This window comes from Sorex fumeus, unplaced genomic scaffold, assembly GCF_029834395.1.
Source record: "Sorex fumeus unplaced genomic scaffold, SorFum_2.1 ptg000029l, whole genome shotgun sequence".
Lineage (NCBI taxonomy): Eukaryota > Metazoa > Chordata > Mammalia > Eulipotyphla > Soricidae > Sorex > Sorex fumeus.
In genome coordinates this window covers 19,020,896-19,043,651 of record NW_026606086.1, presented here as the reverse complement: position 1 = coordinate 19,043,651, position 22,756 = coordinate 19,020,896, and the positions used below count along the sequence as shown (strand labels likewise).

General features: G+C 48.8%; 1 protein-coding gene across 15 annotated transcripts in view; it reads left to right on the top strand.

Annotated features, from left to right (window-relative positions):
* Nucleotides 1-793: 793 nt before the first annotated feature.
* EP400 (E1A binding protein p400) overlaps nt 794-22,756 on the top strand; it is an 81,249-nt gene continuing 59,286 nt past the window's right edge. For 8 of the 15 annotated variants that reach the window (XM_056115500.1, XM_056115503.1, XM_056115510.1 and 5 more), the window contains exons 1-3: nt 794-919; nt 15,118-16,452; nt 18,003-18,113. In XM_056115500.1, coding sequence (XP_055971475.1) covers nt 15,154-16,452; nt 18,003-18,113 — 1,410 coding nt within the window. In that variant the 5' untranslated portion in view covers nt 794-919; nt 15,118-15,153. The remainder of the gene's footprint in view (nt 920-15,117; nt 16,453-18,002; nt 18,114-22,756) is intronic. The other 7 variants (XM_056115509.1, XM_056115506.1, XM_056115505.1 and 4 more) reach the window with 1 other exon arrangement.

Below are 22,756 nucleotides of genomic sequence, written 5' to 3'. Positions count from 1 at the left end.
ATGGGGTCTGGGGGAACAAACCCACGTTGGTGTGTGCAAGGCAAGCGCTTTACAAGCTCTATGATCTCCAGCCCCCTCCCAAACGTGTGTGTCACACCCTACAGTGCTCAGGAGTCACTCCTGGCTCTGCACTCAGGATGACTCATGGCGGTGTGGGGGACCCTGTGGAAGCCGGATTATACTTTTGTTGTGGAGGCCATGCTCAGAGGTACTTGGAGGCCCATGTGGTGCCTGGAGTCAAACCCGTACTAGGAACGGCTCATGCCTGGCGCTAAAATTTATTATTTTTTCCCTCCCCTAAAATCTATTAGTCTTTCCAACCGTTCAGTTGTAAGTCTTTTTTTTTTTCTGATAAAAGATCCTTCTTGGGGCTGGAGAAATAGCACAGCTGGTAGGGCGTTTGCCTTGCACGCAGCCAACCCGGGTTCGATTTCCAGCATCCCATATGGTCCCCTGAGCACCGCCAGGAGTAACTCCTGAGTGCAGAGCCAGGAGTAACCCCTGAGCATCGCCGGGTGTGACCCAAAAAGCAAAAAAATAAATAAAAAATAAAAGATCCTTCTCTAACGTGGTTCACAAAGCCGTCAGGTCCTGCGCGTCCTCCTGCTGTCGGCTCTCACCTCGGGGTCGCAGCGGTGGTGCAGGACGGCCCGACCCGCGGGAGAGGCAGCGGGCGGGCGCCCGGGTGTCCGCGCGGCGGCAGCCGAGCCCGCCGGGGCCGCTCTGGCCGGCCGGGGCCGCTCTGGCCCGCCCCGCGTCTCGGCGCCTCCCGCCCCGCTGACGTCACGGCGCCGCGAGCGCGCAGCTGCGGCGCGGGCGCGCGCGTCCTTCCTGCTTGCCGTCGTCGCGCCGCTTCCTCCCGCCGCCCGACGCCCCGCGGAGCGGCCGCCTCGCGCCCGGCCTCGGCGCTCGGACCCGGGTAGGCGCGGGCGGGCGGGCGGGGCGGGCGGCTCGGGCCGGGGCGGCCTCGCTTTGTTCCCGCCGGCCTGTCGGGGCGGCTCGCGGCCTCGCCGGGTCGGGGCGGGCGCCGCGGCCGGAGCGCGAGGGGGCCGCGCCCGGTGTCGGTCCCGCCGCCCGGAGCTTCCCCGGGCCAGGGCAACCGCCGCCCCTCGGAGCAACCGCCGTCCCCGGACCCCTCAGAGCCCCCGGAGCCTCCTCCCGCCTCCCCTCAGAGCAGCCGCCGTCCCCGGACCCCTCAGAGCCCCCGGAGCCTCCTCCCGCCTCCCCTCAGAGCAACCGCCGTCTCCGGACCCCTCCCGCGGCCTCTCAGAGCTCCCCGGAGCTTCCTACTGCCCCTCAGAGCAAGCACCGCCCCCCGGATCCCCTCCCCCCGCACCTCAGGAGGCCCCCGAACCTTGCCCGTCGCCCCTCAGAGCCCCGCGGCACCTCAGAGACCCCCGAGCTCTCGCCGCTGCCCCCCAGCGCGCTCCTGGTCCCCCGCCCCCGGGCCCTGCTGGCGCATCCTCCGTCTCGGTGCATCGTGGGCCCCGCCCCCTCGGATCACCCTGGGGTCTGCTTGCCACTGCCACTGCCGCACCCCTTAAGGAGACCCTCAGGGGAGGCCTCAGCAGCCGTCTGGACGCCGCGGGGGTGTGGGTGAGGGCGAGGGCGGGGGGCGTCCCCTTGTGCCTAGCTGAGCCCACCCAGGCCTCTCTCCGAGCTCCCGGGGACAGCACCCCCCCCCCCCCCCCCGCTCCCCTTCGTGCCTAGCCGGTTCCTGGGTCTCTTCCGCTCCCCTGAAAGTCACCGTCTCTGTGGGCCGACCTCTGGACAGGGCACCCCAGTGCCTTGCCCTGCGACGCGGTGACAGACCTGGCTGGAGCGTCCGCCCCAGACCCCGCGTCCGCATGCCCCTGCGCCCCTTTTGAATCGCTTGCCTCTCTGCGCACCCCACTCTGGGCATGGGGTGTCTGCTTCGGAGCGGGCTCTGCGCGCTCCTTCCTGTCCCATCACCGCCCTCTGGGTCCGTGGGGGCTGTGCTTGGTGTCTGCGCGAGGTCGAGCTGCTTCCCGCCAGAGACTGTTGTCCTGGGCTTTCCCTAGCCCCGCCTGGTGCTCCCCGAGGCTGTGGGCTTGACCTCCCCTCCCAGTGCAGGGCTGCTCCTCAGGTGGCATCTTTGGGAACGTGGCCCCCAGGGCCTGCCGTGGGGTGCGTCTGCTCTCCTCTTTGGCCCTGCCCTGCAGCCCCTTTGACCCGCTGTGCCCGGAGAGTCGGGAATGGAGGAATTTGTCTCCACTGGGATTTGAAATCCTGGGCAGAACGTTTTTGGGCCTCTGATCCCAGCCCAGACCCTTTGGTGGGTTCTGCTTTTTTTCCTGGTCAGTAGATAGTCTTTGTGTGTTTTCAGTTTTTCTCTTCTGTGCTGCTGCTTGGGCATACTGGGATGTGCTGGGGATCTGGCCAGGCCCTCCTGCAGGGTTCCCCAGCTTGTCCTCTACCTCTGAGCTCTTTGCATTTTTATACTGGAGAAGTATGTTTTTAAACCTCTGATATTCCGAGTGAAAGGGAAGGTCTTTGGATATTTTAATTTATTTAACCCCCTCTTCCTTATTTATTTTTTTGTTTTGGGGCCATATACAGTGCTGCTCAGGGGTTACTCCAAGCTCTGCACTCAGGAATTACTCCTCGTGGTGCTCAGGGGACCTTATATGGGAAACTGAGCATCAAACCTGGGTCAGCTATGTGCAAGGCAAGTGCCCTACCCTTCTGTGCTATTGCTTCAGTCCCTCACCCTCCATTTTATTTTTGTATCAGCTTTGGTGTAAGTACATTAGACAGCACGCCATGTGTATGATTAAAGTTTGTATTTTCAGTTAGAAAGTTAATTTTATTGAAAGCCAAATATTTAGAGGCAAGAGCGGTGGTATAACCAGTGAGGTGTTTGCCTTGCACTTGGTCAGTACCCAACACCACATATGGTCCCTAGAGCACTGCCAGTAGCTATTCCTTAGTGCAGAGCCAGAAGTGCGCCCTGAGCACCGCTGGTGTGGCCCAAAAACCAAAAAGAAAAAAAAACGCCAGATATTTAATATGTTTTCCTTTTACAATTCAGTCTTCTGATTTAAGAGGCACAAATCTTCAGCAGGCAGATTTTTTTCGGTTTTCTGTTGAAAAATTGGAGGGGCTGGAGCGATAGTACAGCGGGTAGGGCATTTGCCTTGCACATGGCTGACCCGGGTTCAATTCCCAGCATCCCATATGGTCCCCTGAGCACTGCTAGGAGTAATTCCTGAGTGCAGAGCCAGGAGTAACCCCTGTCCATCGCCAGGTGTGACCCAAAAACCAAAAAAAAAAATTGCAAATGTAATTAGCATGTCTGTTACTATACTCTTTTCTTGATCTATTAGTTGTTAATATATTGTGCAGTATTTGTTACTTGCTGTTTATTCTTTTTTTCAGGGGTTAGGGGAGGTCACCTAGCAGTGGTCTGGGTCTAGTACTGCTGCTCAGGAGTAACTCCTGGCAGTGTTCAGGGGCCATATGTAGTACTAGGGATTGAATGAGGATCTTTGGGATATAATGCCTTGTCCTTTGTATTCTCTCTGGCATTTTCTGTTATCTACTTAGAGTAAGTTGCAGGTTAATAATATTTTTCATTATTAAATATATTTGTGTGTATAGAGACAGTCATCATATGTATAGAAATTTAGTTTTGAGTCTTTTATCTAGTTCAGTTTTCTTCAGCTACCAGTCCACAGACAGGTGACAGTCTGTTGGTGTAGAAAGATTGAGAAACACTGGTCTCCAGCCTTGGTTATAAGTGCTGGTTCACGGGCCAGTAAGCAGGTCAGGTGCTGACCCACAGGTGTGGGAAGATGGAAGAGCTCTGATAATCACCCCGCATTGACTCCAGAGTACCACATCGCAACACTGCCCTGTGTCTGGAGCATCTTTGCTGGCCCTGCTCTGCTCAGGAGCAGATGTAGGCAGGGATCACACCTCCATGCTGTTGTCCATCGCTGCCACCTCCACTAATTTGGGTGCAAGGACTTTGCTGAGGGGTACAGGTAAGTGGTTTTGTGTGCCCCCCTCTCAGCAGTCTGCATCTTATTACCCCCTTGGCCCCCCACCTTGGGCTCCTAACAGGAGCTGGTGTTCCCTTTGGTCCTACATCTGGGGGCCATTAGCTCCTGTCCTGAGGATGTTGACTTCAGGCCACTCCAAGGAGACATTTGAAAGAATTTGCTGGCAGTTTCCTAATTTTTATTTTTTTTCTTTTGGTCTGGGCCACATCCTAATGGTGCTCAGGATTTACTCCTAGCTGCTCAGGGATCATTCCTGGCTGGACTCGGATGACTAGATGGGCACCAGGGATTTAACATGGGTCGCTGTGTGTAGGGCAAAGTGTCGTACCCACTGTATTGTTCCAGGTCTAACCAGCAGTTTTGATAAGTAATTTTACCTGTGTCTGTAAAATGTTCTGTTCCTCAGTTGACTTCCATTGGTGAATCTTGTACAAGTCAGTTTCATCATAGTGAAGATTTCCTAGTGATTATTTTTATTTTAGTCATTGAAATTCCCTGTTCTCACCCGTATCCTCCCAATTAATCGTGGTAGGATAGATTTCTGGGTTGTTTCTTTATTTGATGTCTTGTAGCCTATTATATATTACTGGGCCCGCTCGAGCAAATCAATGAACAACGGGAGAACAGTGAACAGTGTAGCCTATTATACTATAGTTCTTTTGCTGGTAAAGTTGTCTGACAGCCAATAGAAACCCTTTTACCAGTTTCATTTTAGCACAATAGGTAGGGTGTTGCCCTTGCACGAGGCCAACCAGGGTTCGATTCCTCTGTCCCTCTCAGAAAGCCCGGCAAGGTACAGAGTATCCCGCCTGCACGGCAGAGACTGGCAAGCTCCCCATGGCGTATTCAGTATGCCAAAAACAGTAACAACAAGTCTCACAATGGAGACAGTACTGGTGCCGTCTCGAGCAAATCAGTGAACAAAGGGAGGACAGTGCTACAGTGCTACACCGCTATACCTCCATCCAGCAGTGTACAGGGGCTTGGCAATGCTGGTGGTGGGGTGGGAGGCTTTTACCAGCCTTTTGCCTAGGTTTTCTTCTGTCCTCATTGTTTTGTAGGTGGGATGGAGGGTGAACACCTCACGGTGAACTAAGGGGTCCACTATTGGTATTGCTCAGCTCTGTGATCCTGAGCTCTGACAGCTCAGCTCAGTTCTCTAGATGTGGGACTGTAGGGCCTGGAGATGCTGGGGGTGCCCAGTGTAGCTCAGTAGTGCTGTAACTATATCTACCGTCTTTGGGCTATTTTCTTGGTGCCCTTTTTTTCCAGACTTCTTTGCCCTTGAATTTCTTTCAGCTTATCTTGTTCATTTTGCACTGCAGCCCCAGATTCAAACATTTTCAGAGGAGCCCTGCCTCCTTTAAAAAAAAAAAAAAGAAAGGAAAAGAAAAGAAAAAGTTGTGGTTTATTTATCTATTTATTTTTTAATATTTGGGGGCCACACTTGGCGAAGCTCAGGGGTTGCTTCTGGCCCTGCACTCAGGAATTACTCGTGGTGGTGCTCAGGGAACTATATGGGATGCCGGGAATCAAACTTGAGTTGGTCCCATACAAAGAAGCTCCCTACCCACTGTACTATCACTCCACCCCCACACACACACCCCCCAAATGTTTTTTGAGGGGAGTATTTGTGCCATACCTGGCGGTGCTTAGGGAGCTCTATAGTTCTGTGGTCAGGGGTCTCTTTGGGGGACTTGGGGTTCCTAATGGGTGTAGGGGATCGAATCCTGGCCAGCTGCGGGTAAGGCAAGTGCCCTCCCTGCTGCAGTCTTTCCTGCACTGCCTCCCTTTGGAGAGATTTGCGGGGTGGGGTTGGATGTGGGAACTAAGGCGTCTCTGTTCCTCCCTCATAGTGTTGCCCAAAGTCGGGGCTGGGAAGACCCAGGGGCAGGAGGAGCCTGGGGGGTGCTTTGTGTTCTTGCTTAAAGGCAATTTTCCAGAGATGTCTGGAAAGGGAAGCATCAACCAGTAAGCTGGGAACTTTGGCTCGACTTTAGTTCACTTTGTCTTTGCTTTTGGCAGCTAGAATCAACTTTGTCTTCTGACAGATTTGTCTTCCAGAGACTAGGGGCACCCTGAGTAAATGGTCCTATTCTCCTGTTTCCCTCCCTGTCATTGGGGGGTTCCCTTTCCTGTGGACTGGTTTGTGTTTGAATTTTATCATGTCTTCCTTCATTCTTATTGATTTAATGTTTAGTTTCGAGAATGAAACATTTTAAGTGATTCTAAAAGTTAAAGTGACTCTGGATCCCACAGGGTTCAAGCAGTATGGCATCTTTGTGCCCTTGCATTGAACCTGTGTCCAGTCTGGCTGACTAAGAATCTTTTCAATTGGCCCCTGGGGCCCCCTGCCAAAAAAAAAAAAAAAAGTAAAAATGATGCACAATATGGTTTACTCAGTGTTACTTTTAACAACACATAGTGCAGCGGGTAGGGCACACACCAATCAGGGTTTAATTCCTGGTCCTGCATATACAGCTGTGCTGCCATGCAGGACCCTCTTTCCTTTATTGATGGGAGGAGTGGTTGGGGCCACACCCAGCAGTACTTGGGGGCTACTTCTGCTCTGAGCTCAGGGGTACTCTTGATGGTGCTCAGTGGACAGTATGCAGTGCTGGTGATCAAACTGCAGTCGTCCATTTGCATGGCAAACACCTTACCCTTGTGTTCTCTCTTTAATTCTTCTTGTATCTTTTTTTTTTCCCCTTTTTGGGTCACACCCAGCAATGCTCCTGTTTTTCCTGGCTCTGTACTCAGGAATTACTCCTGGCGGTGCTCAGGGGACCATATAAAATGCTGGGATCAAACCCGGTTTGGCTGTGTGCAAGGCAAACTTCCTATCCACTGTACTTACTATCACTCTGGCCCCTTGTATCCATTTTTATTTATTTATATATTTATTTATTTATTGCTTTTTGGGGTCACACCCAGCGATGATCAGGGATTATTCCTGGCTCTGTACTCAGGAATTCCTCCTGGCAGTGCTTGGGGGACCATATGGGATGCCGGGGATCGAACCCAGGTTGGCTGCGTGCAAGGCAAACGCCCTACCCGCTGTGCTGTCGCTCCAGCTCCTTTGTATCCATTTTTTAAAAAAAAAATTGGGTGCAAGCAGGTACTTTGGGGTGTCATTTTTTTTTTTGGTCTTTTTGTGTCTAAAACTAGGAACTTTGCATAAGTATATGATGTTTACTATTGTGAGTGTCACGTCTAGATAGCAATCTGGGATTGATCCCGGGGTCTCACAAATGGAAGTTACGTACTTTACTCCTTTTTTTGTTTTGTTTTTTGGACCTCACCCGGTGATGCTCAGAGGTTACTCCTGACATTGTTTGGGGTGGACCATATGGGATGCCAGGGATTAAACCTGGGCGGGCCACGTGCATATTATGATAGATGGATTTGCAGGTCTTGAAAAATTCTACTTTGTGTCTTAGAGTGACTCTTGATTTTGCTGGTAACAAACACTGTCCTCCCATTGTTCATCAGTTTGCTCGAGCGGGCCCAGTAACGTCTCCATTTTGAGACTTGTTGTTACTGTGTTTGGCATATTGAATATGTCATGGGTAGCTTGCCAGGCTTTGCCATGTGGGCGAGATACTCTCGGTAGCTTGCCGGGCTCTCCGAGAGGGGCGGAGGAATTGAACCCTGCTCAGCCGGGCTGGCTGCCCACAAGACAAATACCCTACCGCTGTGCAATCTCTCTAGCCCAATTTTACTGGTAACTAATGGGAAATTATATTTCATATGTACAGGTGAGAAGTGCATGTAGAATGCAGATACTCCTTTTGTCAGCAGCCTAATGGAGTGATTTTAGTTTTTGAATTTTTTTTGAATATCCATGAGATAGACATTACAAAGCTGTTCATGATTACACTTCAATAATACAGTGATCAGACACCCATCCCTCCACCAGTGTATGTTTCCTACCACTAGTGTCCCTGCCCCACCCCCCACCTCTATGGCAGGCATTTTTCTCTCTCCTTTTGTGCATTATGGTTTGTAATACAGGTACTAAGAGGTCATTGTGTTTGTTCGGGGTATTCAGTATTTTTATCAGGAAGGTAAGGCTGGATTACCTTTTTAACTGAGTGGCAGCTTTGGGGTATGGATGTGACTGCTGAGGCTTCCAGAAGTAGAGGCAGGTGTCAGGAGGTAGCCCATTCCGACTGAGAAACCCTGGAGATTTCAGTCACAAAAACCTGCATACTCAAATTTTCAGCAGATTCTGTCTCAGTGAGGTCCATCCCCAAATTTTCAGTAGATTCTATCTCAGTGAGATCTTTCCTGAGACACTGGAGTCCAGTTGGGGGCATGACAGGGATTTTTTTTTTTAATAATTTTATTTATTGACTCACCGTGAGCACAGTTACAAAGCTTTCGGGTTTAAGTCTCGGTCATTACAATGAAACACCCGTACCTTTACCAGTGCCCATTCTCCACCACCAAAAACCCCAGTATACCGTCCCCCTACCTGTGGGGCAGATGATTTCCACATTACTCTGTCTCTACTTTGATTACATTCAGTATTTTGACACCAGACCCACCATTATTATTTGGTATTTTACCCCAACACTCAGATCTCCTGAAAAGTCAACAGTAGACAATTTGTTTTCTATTGCTGGTTATGAATAACATATGATGTTGCATGGCTGCAGTAGAGGCTGCACGATTTTGAAATTCCAAAATTTTAAAACTTTAATCTGGAGGGATTTCTGCCAAAACCTGTTGGGTTCCGAGATTTGTTCCTGAGTCTCTGGGATCATGGTTGTTAAGCAGCTTGATCAGGCGTCAGAAAGGCTGTTAGTGGGTGGCAACTCGGGGTCTCGTTGGGACGGGGAGGAAAGGGCCGGATACACCCCCATCCCGTGAGGCCCCACGTGTCTCATCACTGTGGGCCCAAACCTGATTGTTCAGTCGCCTCTGTAGGATGGCGGCCACTGGGCTGCCAGGGGGAACAGGCCAAGGCACGAAACCTGTTCCCACCTGGGTTGGCCCAGCACCGGTAACCGACTGCAGGGACCAGGCACATTTCTGCCAAAAGCCGCTGGGTTTCGAGATTTGTTTCTGAATCTCTGGGATCATGGCCAATAAGCAGCTTGATCAGGAGCCAGAGAGGCTGTTTGTGGGTGGCGACTTGGGGTCTAGTTGGGATGGGGAGGAAAGGGCCAGTTCTACCCCCATCTGGTGAGATGACAGGGATTTTGGATTGTGGGAACAAGTGGCTGCTGGGGACTCTATTTGGGCAGGCACTGGGTTGACCTCTTTCCCCCCCCACCCATTTACCTTGATCTGTTCAGCCTTGTGTGGGTCCGAGATTAACTGTGGCTTTTGATCCCTTTGGAGATTTATTTATGGGTCTCTGAAGCAATGCTGATAAATGAGCTTGTGTAGCTAAGCTGGAGGTGGATTGTGGGTGTGGCTCCCACATACCTAACTTTTGGCCATTTAATTTCTCGGGTAACTTGGTCCCGAGTTGTTGGAATTTGTCCAGAGGCATAGCAGGAATTTTGGGATACCAGGAAGCTTGAAGGCGCTGTCAGACTGCTAATGCACTTGCCCCATGGGTACAGTTGACCTGCTAGAGGCATGGCACCCCCCATTTTTTATTTTTTGGTTTATGGGCCACAACTAGCAGTGCTCAGCATTTACTCCTGGCTATGTGCTCAGGAATCTCTCCAGGTGGGCTCAGGAAACCATATGGGGTTCCGGGAATTATACCTGGGTCAGCCATGTGCAGGGCAAGTGCCTTACTACAGTACTATCATTCTGGCCCTTGGGTTGACTTCATTCTTAATGACTTGCCACCGTAGCCAGAAAGACCAGCCTGGGTTCTTTAGAGTCCTGTCCATTTTCACACAGCAGATGTGCTGGGCTTTTCAGAGCTTGGTGGTTCTTTTTTTTTTTTTTTTTTTTTTTGCTTTTTGGGTTATACCCAGCGATACACAGTAGTTACTCCTGGTTCATGCACTCAGGAATTACTCCTGGCAGTACTTGGGGGACGATATGGGATGCTGGGAATTGAACCCCGGTTGGCTGTGTGCAAGGCAAACTCCCTACCTGCTGTGCTATGGCTCCAGCCCCTTGGTGTGGCGTGTCTCCTAGGAGAGAAGAATTCAGTGGGGAGCTTTTAGTTTGCTTTTTTTTTTTTTTTTGCTTTTGCTTTTTGGGTCACAACCGGCGATGCACAGGGATTATTCCTGGCTCTGCACTCAGGAATTACTTCTGGCGTTGCTCACGGGACCTTATGGGATGCTGGGAATTGAACCTGGGTTGGCCACATGCAAGGCAAATGCCCTACCCACTGTGCTATCACTCTAGCCCCTAGTTTGCATTTTTAAAGTAGTAGAGGTTATGTTGGACACATGATACTTTGTATTTTTCACTTCATAATTCTTTATACTTTTACTAAATATTCAGCAGTGAATATTTTGTGTGCAGTTTTTTTGTTTGTTTTTGCTTTTTGGGTCACACCTGGTGATGCACAGGGGCTACTCCCGGCTCTGCACTCAAGAATTACTCCTAGCAGTGCTCAGGTGACCATATGGGATGCTGGAAATCGAACCTGGGTCATCTTCGTGCAAGGCAAACACCCTACCCACTATGCTATTGCTCCAGCCCCTTTGTGTGCAGTTTTTTTTTTAATGTGATATATTCTTAGAGATATTTGAAGGTGAAATTACTTGATCAAAGGTAACAGGGTATGGTGGTTCCTTTCTGTTCTCCCCTGTTGGTGACGTTTTGGCCTCTGAGTCCTGTGAGATCCCAGTTATACCTCTCCTTACTTCCTGTCAGCTTCCCCTGCGACCTTCCTGATGTAATCTGGCATCTGGGAGGAGTGGTTCTGTGTCTGACTCATTAGTAGGTGAGACTGGCCCCTTCCACCAGAGTGGTTAAGTAGATTTTTTTATTATTATTAGTGAAACATTGTGAGTTACAGTTACAGACTTACAAACTTTCATACTTGCTGTTTCAGTCATACAATGATTGAGTACCTATCTCTCCAACAGTGCCCATTTTCCACCACCAATGGTTCCAGCATCCCACCCACCACCCCCACCCCATGCCCTCCACCCCATCCTGCCTCTGTGGCAGGGCATTCCCTTTTGCGCTCTCTCTCTCCTTTTGGGTGTTGTGGTTTGCAATAGAGTTATTAAGTGGTCATTATGCTTGGTCTATAGTCTACTTTCAGCCCACATCTCCCATCCCGAGTGGGCCCTCCTAGCACCTTTTACTCGGTGGTCCCTTCTCTGTCTGAGCTGCCTTTTCCCCCAGGATGTGAGGCCGGCTTCTAAGCTGTGGAGTAATCCTCCTGGTACTTATCTCTACTATTCTTGGGTGTTAGTCTCCCATTCTGTTACTTTATATTCCACAAATGAGTGTAGTCTTTCTATGTCTGTCCCTCTCTTTCTGACTCATTTCACTTAACATGATTAAGTAGATATTTTTATCAGTGAGTCTTCTTGTTCTTTATTCGTTTGCTTACTGGGATTTCACTGTTCCATTTGCATGCCTGCTTTTATATTACTAGTGCTTGTTCTTTGACATAATTACTTTGATATTCTTCCCAAGATATTTTGATTTTGATGATTTAGTTTTGAGTTTAAAACATGTTAAAATTGGGTGTCTTCAGTCCATCATCTGTCTTTTTCAGATACTGAATTCCCTTCAGAGCATTAGTAAGTATTCACTTTGTTGTTCTGTAAGTTTTTCTGTTCTGCTTTTGCAGTTAGTGTGAAACCTGGAATGTTAGTTTATAAAAATCCTTTATTTTGGTGAATAATTTTATGAGACTTTAGGCAGAATCATGCTCAGTTGGGTGTCAGTGGAACATTTGCCCTTAGTTTATGGCTTATTATGCCTGAGTTTCTTCCTGACCTTCATCTCTCTCACTGACGGCCGGAGATTTTCTGTTCATGTAGTCTAAGGAAATGACCCTGAATGTGATGTCAGGTGTCTGTTCTATTTTTCTACCTTGCTGCATTTATTCCCTAATAATGTGTTTGAAAAGATCTGGGAAATCTCAAGTGTTCCACATTCAGTATGCGTCTGTATTCATGCTGACCCCATGTGTGTACTTGGGGGCAAGGTGGGAGTGGGCTGTTGGCAGGATGTACCCATGGCTTCCAGGTCAGCTGTGACTGTCTCATGGTCTGATTCCATGGTCAAGGAGAACCGGCGGAGCAGAGCAGAGCAGAGGTATCTCTGCCCTTTCCAGTGTACATATCTTGTTTAGCTTGCTCTCAGAATTACAGAGCTTGTCAGGTCTTGGGCTGGGACTATTTTATCCATACACACATTTATTTTGGGTATGGGACTGTGGAATGTTCCATATATGTGTGTGAGGCACTGTATTTGTTCCCCCAAGCAGCGAAACAGAATAGAATGGATTCTGTGCCAGACTCAAAGTCTGTTTTTTTGATTTTTTTTCCCATTGTAGCTTGTCAGAAATCCATTCCACACTGAGGGCATAATTACAAATTCAAATTAGCTGCCATTTGTTTATTGGTTTTGGGCCACACCTGGCAGTGCTTGGAAGTTACTCCTGGCCCTGTGCTCAAGGATTATTTTTGGTGGGACAGGCTGAAAATCTGTCTTCCCTCACTCCCTCCCTCAGAGAGCATGTCTGCCACTGTGTGTATGGGGTGTGTGTGATACACTTTCTGAGGGTGTTCTGTTGGCGTCTCAACCACCACATGGGGTGGGGAGTGGGGGGTGATGCTTCTCCCCAGGTCAGGGCCCAGCTCTGCTTCCTAAGCTGCCAGGGCAGGCTTTGACCACCCATTGCCCATGAGCTGGGATCACTGGACTAAAGAGTGAATGATTGAACAGATCTAAATCACAGATTCATGTGTGAGTTGTTTGAGTCTTGTTCTTTTTTGGTTTTAGGGCAATGCCAAGTGGCTCTCTGGGGCTGCTCCAGGCTCAGTGCTCAGGGAATCATACAGTGCCAGGGATCAAATTTAGGCCTCCTGCACACAGCCTGCACTCAGCTTGTGGTGAGCTTTCTGGCTGCAGAATGTTTGTGAGTCTTTGTTTAGCAGTTTACTGTTGGGGCTGGACCAATAGTACAGAAGGTAGGGCTTTTGCTTTGCATGCGGCCAACTGGGTTTGATCCCCAGCATCCTGTATGGTGCCTTGAGCACTGTCAGGAGTAATTCCTGAGTACAGAGCCCGGTTGTGACCTGAAAACCAAAAAAAAAAAAAAGTTTACCGATTTTTTTTTTCTATACCAAAAATGAGCAGTTAGATTGGTTATTATGGTCAGTTGACCTTGTCCATTATCAGGTTGCCATACCCAAGAAGGTGTATGTTTCTGCTGTGTGTGCTTTGGAACTTCTGCCGATGGAGAGAAGCTGTACTGCCTGCAGGTGAAAGGGCCTACTGCTCTTTGATGCCTGCCGGGCCAGCGCAGTGTGTGTGAGTAAGTAAGTAAAGTAAGTAAAGGCCCTCCCGTTGATCATCGATTTGCTCGAGCGGGCCCAGTAACGTCTCCATTGGAGACTTTGTTGTTACTATGTCTGGCATATCGAATACTCTCGGTAGCTTGCTGGGCTCTCCGAGAGGGGCGGAGGAATCGAACTCTGGTCGGCCATGTTTGGCTGCGTGCAAGGCAAACGCCCTACCGCTGTGTTATCGCTCCAGCCCAGTGTGTGTATGAGGGGGGTACGAAGAAACGGACACCTTGCATCTCACTTCAGACTACTCTTTAGTGCTGGGGGTCAAGGTCTCACATGGACAAGTCCTCTACCACTAGACCCAAGACTTGGGATATTTTTTTTGGCGGGGGGTGCGGAGTGCACACCCTGTGTTGCTCAGGGGTCACTTTTAGCTCTGTGATCAGTGCTTGTGGGACCACATGTAGTGCCAGCATTTGAACCATTGTAGCCACCTGCAAATCAAACGCCCTGCTTGCTGTACTAGCTCTTCAGCCAGGACATGGGACTTTCCATGTTGGACCTGTCTGGATGACTTTTGTGGGGACAGCCAGTATCCTTGGTGCCAGGTCTGCTCTCAGGCCTCAGGTGCTTGCCTGTGCTTTCGTTGGCTGTGTGGGTTGGGACTGGGGGGGGGGGTGCTCTGCTCCCCTGACTCCAAAGGGACTCCTCACTCATCTTTTTTGTTTTGTTTTGGGAGCACTCCTGATGGTGCTTAGGGCTTACTCTTGACTCTGCTCAGGCATCACTCCTGCCAGGGCTCAGGGAACCATTTGGGGTGACAGGGATAAAACCCAGGTGATTATGCAGGGCTTTTTCCTTTCTCCCCACTGTCCTTTCTCTTGGGCCCTACTCTTTCTGGCTTTGCCTTCCTCCACATTCTCTAGTCCTGGGGCTCTTGCAGTTTGGGGTGGGAGCTCCTTTGGTTGAAGTAGTGTTGACTCTCCAGGGACCCTCCAAGGGTTTGTTTCTGGCTGTTTCTCTTCTTTCCCCGTGAGATCTTGAAATCCCCGGATGCATACAAAGGATGCCAGTGAACAGCCACTTGCCACTGTAGCTCTTCACCTGCTTTCCTCCCTGGGGAGGCAGACTCTCACCCATGCCTGTGTTTCTCCCTGGGAGCAGGACTTTTGCCAAGTGATGAGCGTGAGAATTGATTTGCTCAGGGTTTCTGTAGCTGGTGTAGCCAGGTGTTTCTCAGAACTGCAGAATGCTGAGGAATGTGAGGTTCTGTTTTGAAGACGCCTGCATCGGCACTGCTTTCTGGTGCCGTACCTTGACTGTGATAGGCAGACAGCAGCCCCTCTGCATCCCAGAACACAGACAAGTGAGGAGGAGCTGCATTGCGTTGTTGGTGCCGAGGCCCTTTGTGGCTCTTGAATCAAGTGACACGAGGTCACTGTGCACTCGTGGAGCCTGTTGGCCAGGCTGCGTCCTGCTCCCAGGCCAGCAGTGGCCATGAGGAGCTGTTCTTTCTTCAAGGAGATGGCTCCTGGGTTGTCTACTGCTTGGCGTACTAGGTGTTAACTGAATGTATTTGAAGTAATGCCAATGGAAAAACATGCCTTCAGATGACCTCTCGAGGGCAGTAAATGATAATTGCAAGCTTATATTTGCCTTTAAGTAACTCGATCTTAACTTTGATTTTTCAGGAGAACATTTAAGTTGGATTAAAAAGAGGGGCAATAATGCACCATGGCAGCGGCCCTCAGAATGTCCCTCATCAGCTGCAGAGGGCCAGGACCTTCGCGGGCAGTGAGGAAGAGCAGCAGGCCCATCCAATGCCAGCCCAGTCCCCAGCCACACCTTTCGCACCATCAGCAAGCCCCTCCGCACCCCAGTCCCCCACGTACCAAGTCCAGCAGCTGATGAACAGAAGCCCTGTGGCTGGGCAGAATGTGAATATCACCCTTCAGAACGTTGGCCCGGTTGTGGGCGGAAACCCCCAGATCGCACTTGCCCCCCTGCCTCTTCCCAACCCCACTTCTCCAGGGTTTCAGTTCAGTGGGCAGCAGAAGCGCTTTGAACATGGATCACCGTCATATATCCAGGTCACTTCGCCACTGCCCCAGCAGGTGCAGACTCAGAGCCCCACCCAGCCTGCTCCCGGGCCCGGCCCGGGCCTTCAGAGTGTGCGGGCAGGGGCCCCAGGCCCGGGCCTGGGCCTGTGCAGCAGCAGCCCGACGGGGGGCTTTGTGGACGCCAGTGTACTTGTGAGGCAGATCAGTCTGAGCCCGTCTGGCAGCGGGCACTTTGTGTTCCAGGAGGGTTCAGGCCGTGCCCAGGTGACTCAGGGAACCCAGGTCCAGCTGCAGCACACAGGGACTTCCATTGCGGTCAGGGAACGGAGACTCTCCCAACCCCACGCCCAGTCTGGAGGGACTGTCCATCACCTGGGACCCCAGAGCCCTGCTGCCGGTGGGGCCACATTGCAGCCCCTGGCCAGCCCCAGCCACATCACCACTGCCAGCCTGCCGCCTCAGATCAGCAGCATCATCCAGGGGCAGCTGATTCAGCAGCAGCAGGTGCTGCAGGGACCATCGTTGACCAGACCTCTGATGCCTGGGGTTGGGGGCGCTGCTGCATTTGGGATGACGTCCCCCCCACCCCCCACCAGCCCTTCCCGGACCACGGTGCCTACAGGCCTCTGCGGTCTCCCTCTCACATCTGCGGGGAGTGCAGGGGCGAGAAAGGCTCCTAAGAAACTAGAGGAGATCCCCCCAGCCTCCCAGGAGCTGGCTCAGATGAGGAAGCAGTGTCTGGACTATCACCACAAGGAGATGGAGCTACTCAGGGAGGCCTTCAAGGAGTACCTGATTGAACTCTTCTTCCTGCAACACCTGCAAGGGAACATGATGGATTTCTTAGCGTTCAAGAAGAAGCATTATGCCCCACTCCAAGCTTATCTTAGGCAGAATGATTTGGACCTGGAGGAGGAAGAGGAGGAGGAGGAAGAGGAAGAAAAGGCTGAGGTCATCAATGATGAGGTGAGCAGCGGTGGCTGAGACCTGTGTTCCACAGGTCTGAGTAGAGGCCGTGGTAAATAAAAGTCTTCTGTCAGTTTTTGTGGTGGTTACAGTCTGGATGTGGCTTCATAAAGGTTTGATTCAGGAGTAAAACTGAAGATGTACTTTGCTTTTTTCCTTCATGGAAGGGGAAGAGCTGTTCCAGGTGTTGGGAGGAAGGTCCCGAAGGATCTGTGAGTAATGCTGATCCAGAACCACGTGCTTTTGTTTAGAACAGGGCTTTTCTGGGCTTCAGAGGACTTCCTGGCGTGACCTTCCCCTGCCCGCAGGTTGGGTACTGGGGATGTGGGTTCTGGCTGAAACCAAAAGGCCTGCGCCAGCCATAGTGCTGCATGCCGTGTGGCTGGTTTTCCAGATGCTCCCTCTCTTAGGGCCCTAGCCATAGTGCGCTCTCTGCAGTTTCTGAGCAAGTGGTTTGAGTCTTTAGCCTTTAATGCTTTACCAGTCATGATTACAAGTCAATCGATAAATTTAAATGGTATTCTCATGATTAAAATGCAGCTGTGACAAAACATGTTTACATTTTTTTCTTGATGTTGTCTTATATTGGTGATCATATTTTTAAACTCAAACTTTTGTAGATAACTCTTAAATGATCTTTAAGATAGCTTCTTTTTTTTTTTTTTTAAAGATAGTGAAGTTTTGGGGCTGCCTACCTGGAATGGGTGCTTAAATCCCTTAACCAGATTTCTCAGTACCATGGTGGTTCCAAGAGCCTTGGGTCTATGTTTCTCCGAGCCCGCTTGCCCAGCTGCGGAGGGAGTCACACTGTGATGCCCTGTGCTGTGTGCCTCTGTGTTGTGTGGTGTGCACGGTGTTGGTGCTGCTTACTGTGTTCTATGATGCAGCTCAGTCAGCTCTTCTCCTGCAAAGACATCAGCCTTTGGAGAACAAAAGCTGGTCTCTGCCCAAGCAGTCCTCACTGATGTTTATGGACGTGTCTGTGTGGCTTTGCCATTTTGTGTTTTCTTTAACACCCTTTCCAGGATATTCTCCCCACCCCCACCCCAAAGATGTATATGATTATTTAGAGAATTTCTCCTTTGTTGCCATGAAACAGTGAAGTTCAATTCTCTTTGTACACCTGTTGTCTATGGGTTCAGGGCCCCTCTCTCCTACACCCTCCCCCCCAAAAAAAATAAAGCTTATAAAGACTGATTAAGTTCCTTTCATAATTTCCCATTGAAACAGGCTGTTTTGCCCCTCAGGTAATAGGAAATAGGAAGAGGTTAAGGGTTAAGGCTTTGGCACTTGAAGTGCATCCACCATTCCCATTTTAATGTTTCATATGGCAAAATCTGAAAATGTTCTGCTTGTGACATATTCCTGCATACTCCGTAGTTAGGTGGTTAAACTCCAGGTCAGTGCCAGGTCCTTGCACAGGATTTGGTGGAAAAGTGTTCCATTTTAAATGATCAGATATCAGTGAGCGATCAGCAGTAAAATTCTAACAAAATTTTGAGCAGTCTTAAAACTATGTTGCCTTTTTTTCTCAAAATATTTTCTCTCAGGTAAAGGTTGTGACAGGAAAGGATGGGCAGACTGGTACTCCTGTTGCTATAGCAACCCAGCTTCCACCAAATGTTTCTGCTGCTTTTTCATCCCAGCAGCAACCATTTCAGGTACTTTTCGATGGTTCTCAAATGTAGTCTCATCCCAAACTTCTCCTTCATCCAGATATTTTAACCTTCAATTTACTATTGCTCTTTGGCATTTTTTTTCCAGAGCCCATTCCTTATTTTTAAAAAGTAAAAGTCTTCCTGCATATAAAGTGATAAAATTAAATTGCATGAGTGAATGACAACACAGATCTTAATGCATCATTGTTTGTCCATATTGACCTGTAATGCAGTACTAGCTGTAGCATGCATGTCCTCTGATACTTAAAAAGTTCTGTTGAATGTATGCTCAGGATTCCTTGTGTGCTGTGTTTTATATGTTGGTTCTCTCTTGTGTCTTCTCTCTGTATTTTTGAGAACAGTGCAAAACAGAACAAGGGGCAGAGGGGAAGATATAAGTTGATGGTGACTTGCTAATTTCGGTAGTTAGTAGGAGCCTGGAGTGAAGCTGCTCTGGACCACTAGTACCTCAGGCTTCTAACTGGATGTTCATGGACTCAGCAAACAGATGATTTTTAATTTCTGAAAATTCTGTGTTACATCAAGAATCTTAAATTACAGGCCAGATTCCTCTTTTTTGGAAATAGTTCATGCTGGGTTCTGAGAGCAGAATCTTTGTGATGATTTGGAGGGGGTGGAAGTGACATTTAATTTTTTTATGTAATTTCAAAGGTATATAAAAGTCTCAGTAATAGTACAAAGAATTTCCCTTTATATCCTCTACCCAAATTCACTAGTTAATTTTGCCCCATTTACATTATTTTCATTCTCTCTCTCTCTCTAATTACACACACAGACACACACACACACACACAGAGTTTCCCCTTGTGAATTATTTGAGAGTAAATTGAAGGTGACACATCTCATACTTTCAGATGTATTAATTTGTAAAACATCATTTCACTTGACTCAGTAGAATCACCAAATGGGGAACTTCTGCAGTACTGTAGCATTGTAAACTAAACCACAGTTCACGTGCCAGTGCTGTCTCTGGTACCTTCCTTTAGGGTTATTCTCAATCTGGGATCACCCTGTGCTTTAGTTCCCTTGCCTCTCAGGCCTTGAATGTGGGCTTACCCTTTGTGGCTTTCATATGCTCAAGTGCAGACCAGTTATTTCCTAGCATGTCTTATTCTGTGTGCCTGGGTCACACTCAGGAGGCCGTGTGCGTGCAGATGCACTCTCCAACCCCATGAGCCAACCTTAGAATGTCTTTGCATGTGTAGTTGTCTCCTGTTGCCTTGTGTCCAATTTTGCTCCTGGATCTCTGAGAGGAATGTCACAGAAGTGACCACATCCTTTGTGTCACAGCCTGAGGCTATGATGTGCTATGCCCTATCACTGATGCTTTCTACGACCCTGTGGTAAAGATACTGTCCACTAGACTAATCCACTGGATGGTTGTTTTTCTTTTGTAAATGATAACTGATTGGAGAAAATACTTAAAGGCTGTCTAAACATCATCTGTCTAATTCAGCATCTATTGAAAAGTCTTGGCTTGAGTCATTGTTTCTTTAAAGATGGCAAAACAGTTATTCACGCTTTGTTATTATAATGTCTCATTGATTATTTGTGATGATTTGGAGGGGGTGGAAGTGACATTTAATTTTTTTATGTAATTTCAAAGGTATATAAAAGTCTCAGTAATAGTACTGTAATGATTATGCTACTGTATTGATGAGCTGTATTATGCTACTGTAATGATGAGCTTTCCTTTTTCCTGCTTTTTTTTTTTAGGGGGGGGGTCACGCTCAGCAATGCACAGGGATTACTCCTGGCTCTGCACTCAGGAATCACTCCTGGCGGTGCTCAGGGGACCATATGGGATGCTGGGAATCGAACCTGGGTTAGCTGCATGCAAGGCAAACTGTCCTACTCGCTGTGCTATCGCTCCAGCCCCTTTCCTGCATTTCTATATTCATGCAAATGTACTTATTTTAAAACTTAATGTCAGAACCCAGTCTAACTGAGTTCAATATTAGGAACTATATTTCATTTATTATTGGGGACTGAGAGAGTGCAAAGAACTGGCACTCATGCTTTGCACATGGGAGGCCTGGATCTTATACTCAGCACCCCAGGGTTCCCTGAGCACCAGTAGGACAGCCAGACTGAAAGTGGTACCTGAGGACTGGTAGCTGTGGCCCAAACTGCTCCCCCCAAGTTTATTTTATTTAGTGTAATTAGACAACCCCCCCAACTTACAAAGTCATCCTTTTCCATATTGTGTGAGTTTTGATAGATGCATGGAATTTTGTAACTACATTAAGGTTGGAGCAATAATCTAGAGGGTGGGGCACTTAAGCACCTTGCACACAGCTGACCTGGATTTGATCCTTAGCAACTCATATGGTCCCTTGAACCCCACTAGGAGTGATTCCTGAGTGCAGAGCCAGGAGTAATCCTTGAGCATCCCTGAATTTGGTTCTTAAAACCAAAGGGGAAAAAAAAGAATTTTGTAACCACAAGTGAGAAACAGCAGCTCTAAAATTCCCAAAATATTCCTTTGTGATAAACTCAAACCTTTCTTAACTTTCCTCCATCTTTGTGATGAATTTTTCTGAAATTAAATTTAAATAGAATTATCCAGCTGGCTGCTTTCATTCAGCATAGTAATATTTGATCCTTAACTGTGTTGTTGCAGCTACCTATGATTGTTGGGTTGGTCCATGTCTGCAGAGAATGTCCTTTCGTCTTTTGTAGAACCCCCTGCATGTTTCCAAGTGGGGTTGAGAAATGATGGTTCTGTGGATGTCATGTAGCTTTTGTGTGTTTCTTACATCTGAGTGTTGGTGCTATTTGGGTAGATACCTAGGGCTTGGGCTGGAGTGATAGCACAGAGGGTAGGGCGTTTGCTTTGCATGCTGCTGACCCGGGTTTCATTCCTCCATCCCTCTCGGAGAGCCCGGCAAGCTACCGAGAGTGTCCTGCCCGCACGGCAGAGCCTGACAAGTTCCCCGTGGCGTATTCGATATGCCCAAACAATAACAACAGGTCTCACAATGGAGACGTTACTGATGCCCACTTGAGTAAATCAATGAACAACAGGAGAACAGTGCTACCTAGGGATCGGATTGCTGGTAAAGGGGTACTCAACTTTGGCCTTTTTGTTTTTATTTTTTGTTTTGGGGCCACACCCTGCTGTGGTCAGGCTATGGTCACCCTGCTGCTCTTGGCTCTGTGCTCTAGCAGGGCTTGGTGGGGGATGACTACATGGGATTCCAGGGATCAAACCCAGGTTGGCAGCATGGAAGGTTGGTGCCCTATCTGCTGTACTATTGCTCTGGCTCCATACTATCATTCCGGCTCCGGTATTCAGCTTTGTAACAGGCTGCAAGATTTTTCCACCGTGGCTGGCCCCTTTTTGCATTAGCAGCAGTATGAGGATTGGTGGTGTTCCCATCTCCCCACTACTACTACTTTGTTGTTACTAATGTGGATGTAGTGGTTTCTGTTTGTGGATCTAGAGACTGAGGGTATGGGCCATCTTACCTGTGCCAGTGGGGCATGGGCTTACCTGATAAGCGAAGTGTCTAGATGCGCCCTTCACCCATTGTTCCATGACCATAAAGCTTTTTTTTTTTTTTTGTCAGATAGATACAACAAATACTTTTTTCCATAGTTTATCTTTTCTTTCTTTTGGTAATCTTTCACAGAACAAAATTTTGATGCAGTGTAACTCAGAAATTCTGTTTTTAATGCTTTGTAGTCTTTTTGCTTTTGTTTTGTTTGGGGCCACACCTGGCGGTGCTCAAGCTCATTCTAGCTCTGTGCTCTGGTTTTTTTTTTTTTTTTTGGGTCACACCCGGCGATGCACAGGAGTTACTCCTGGCTCATGCACTCAGGAATTACTCCTGGCGGTGCTCAGGGCACCTTATGGGATGCTGGGAATTGAACCTAGGTCGGCTGCGCGCAAGGCAAACGCCCTACCCGCTGTGCTATTGCTCCAACCCATAGGCTCTGTGCTCCGGGGTAGAGAAAGCGCCATGCTTGGTGGTGTTCCAGTGTATACACACAGTTTCTGTATCCAGTCATTTGTTGTTGACCGACTACTTATGTTGTTTCCAGAGTTTGGCATTTGTCAAGCACTTTTTTCTTTTTTGTTTGTTTTTTGGCCATACTCTGCTATGCTCAGAGATCTCTTTTGGTGGGTTTGGGGGACCTATATGGGGTGCTGGGGATTGAACCTGGGTCGGGTGCATGTAAGGCAAGAGCCCTACCCTTTGTACTGTCTCTCCAGCCCACTATACTATCTTTTTATCTGTTCACTTTATCCTGTGAGTCTTCTCCCATTGTCTGTAAATGAACCACATTATATTGGGGTATTTATTGTTTATGAACAGGTAATATCCAAGCTTGAAGTATCTTAGTCTTTGGGGTTGGGTAGGTGCCATGTAGCTCAGAATGTTGCTTTCCGTCATTTCAGACATACCTCAAGCCACCTGCTGCCCAGCTCCTTCCCACAGATGGCCCCTGATTCTTCTTAGGGACCTTAGCAGATTGTACCCGAGGCCACATGTTGCTGTACATCAAACCCAGGGTCACACATGCCAGTCATATGCTCTGCCACTTGAGCCACACTCTCTGATCCCAGATCCACTTCTGATCCGCTTCTGATGGATTCAGGGGACTATGTGGGGTGTTGG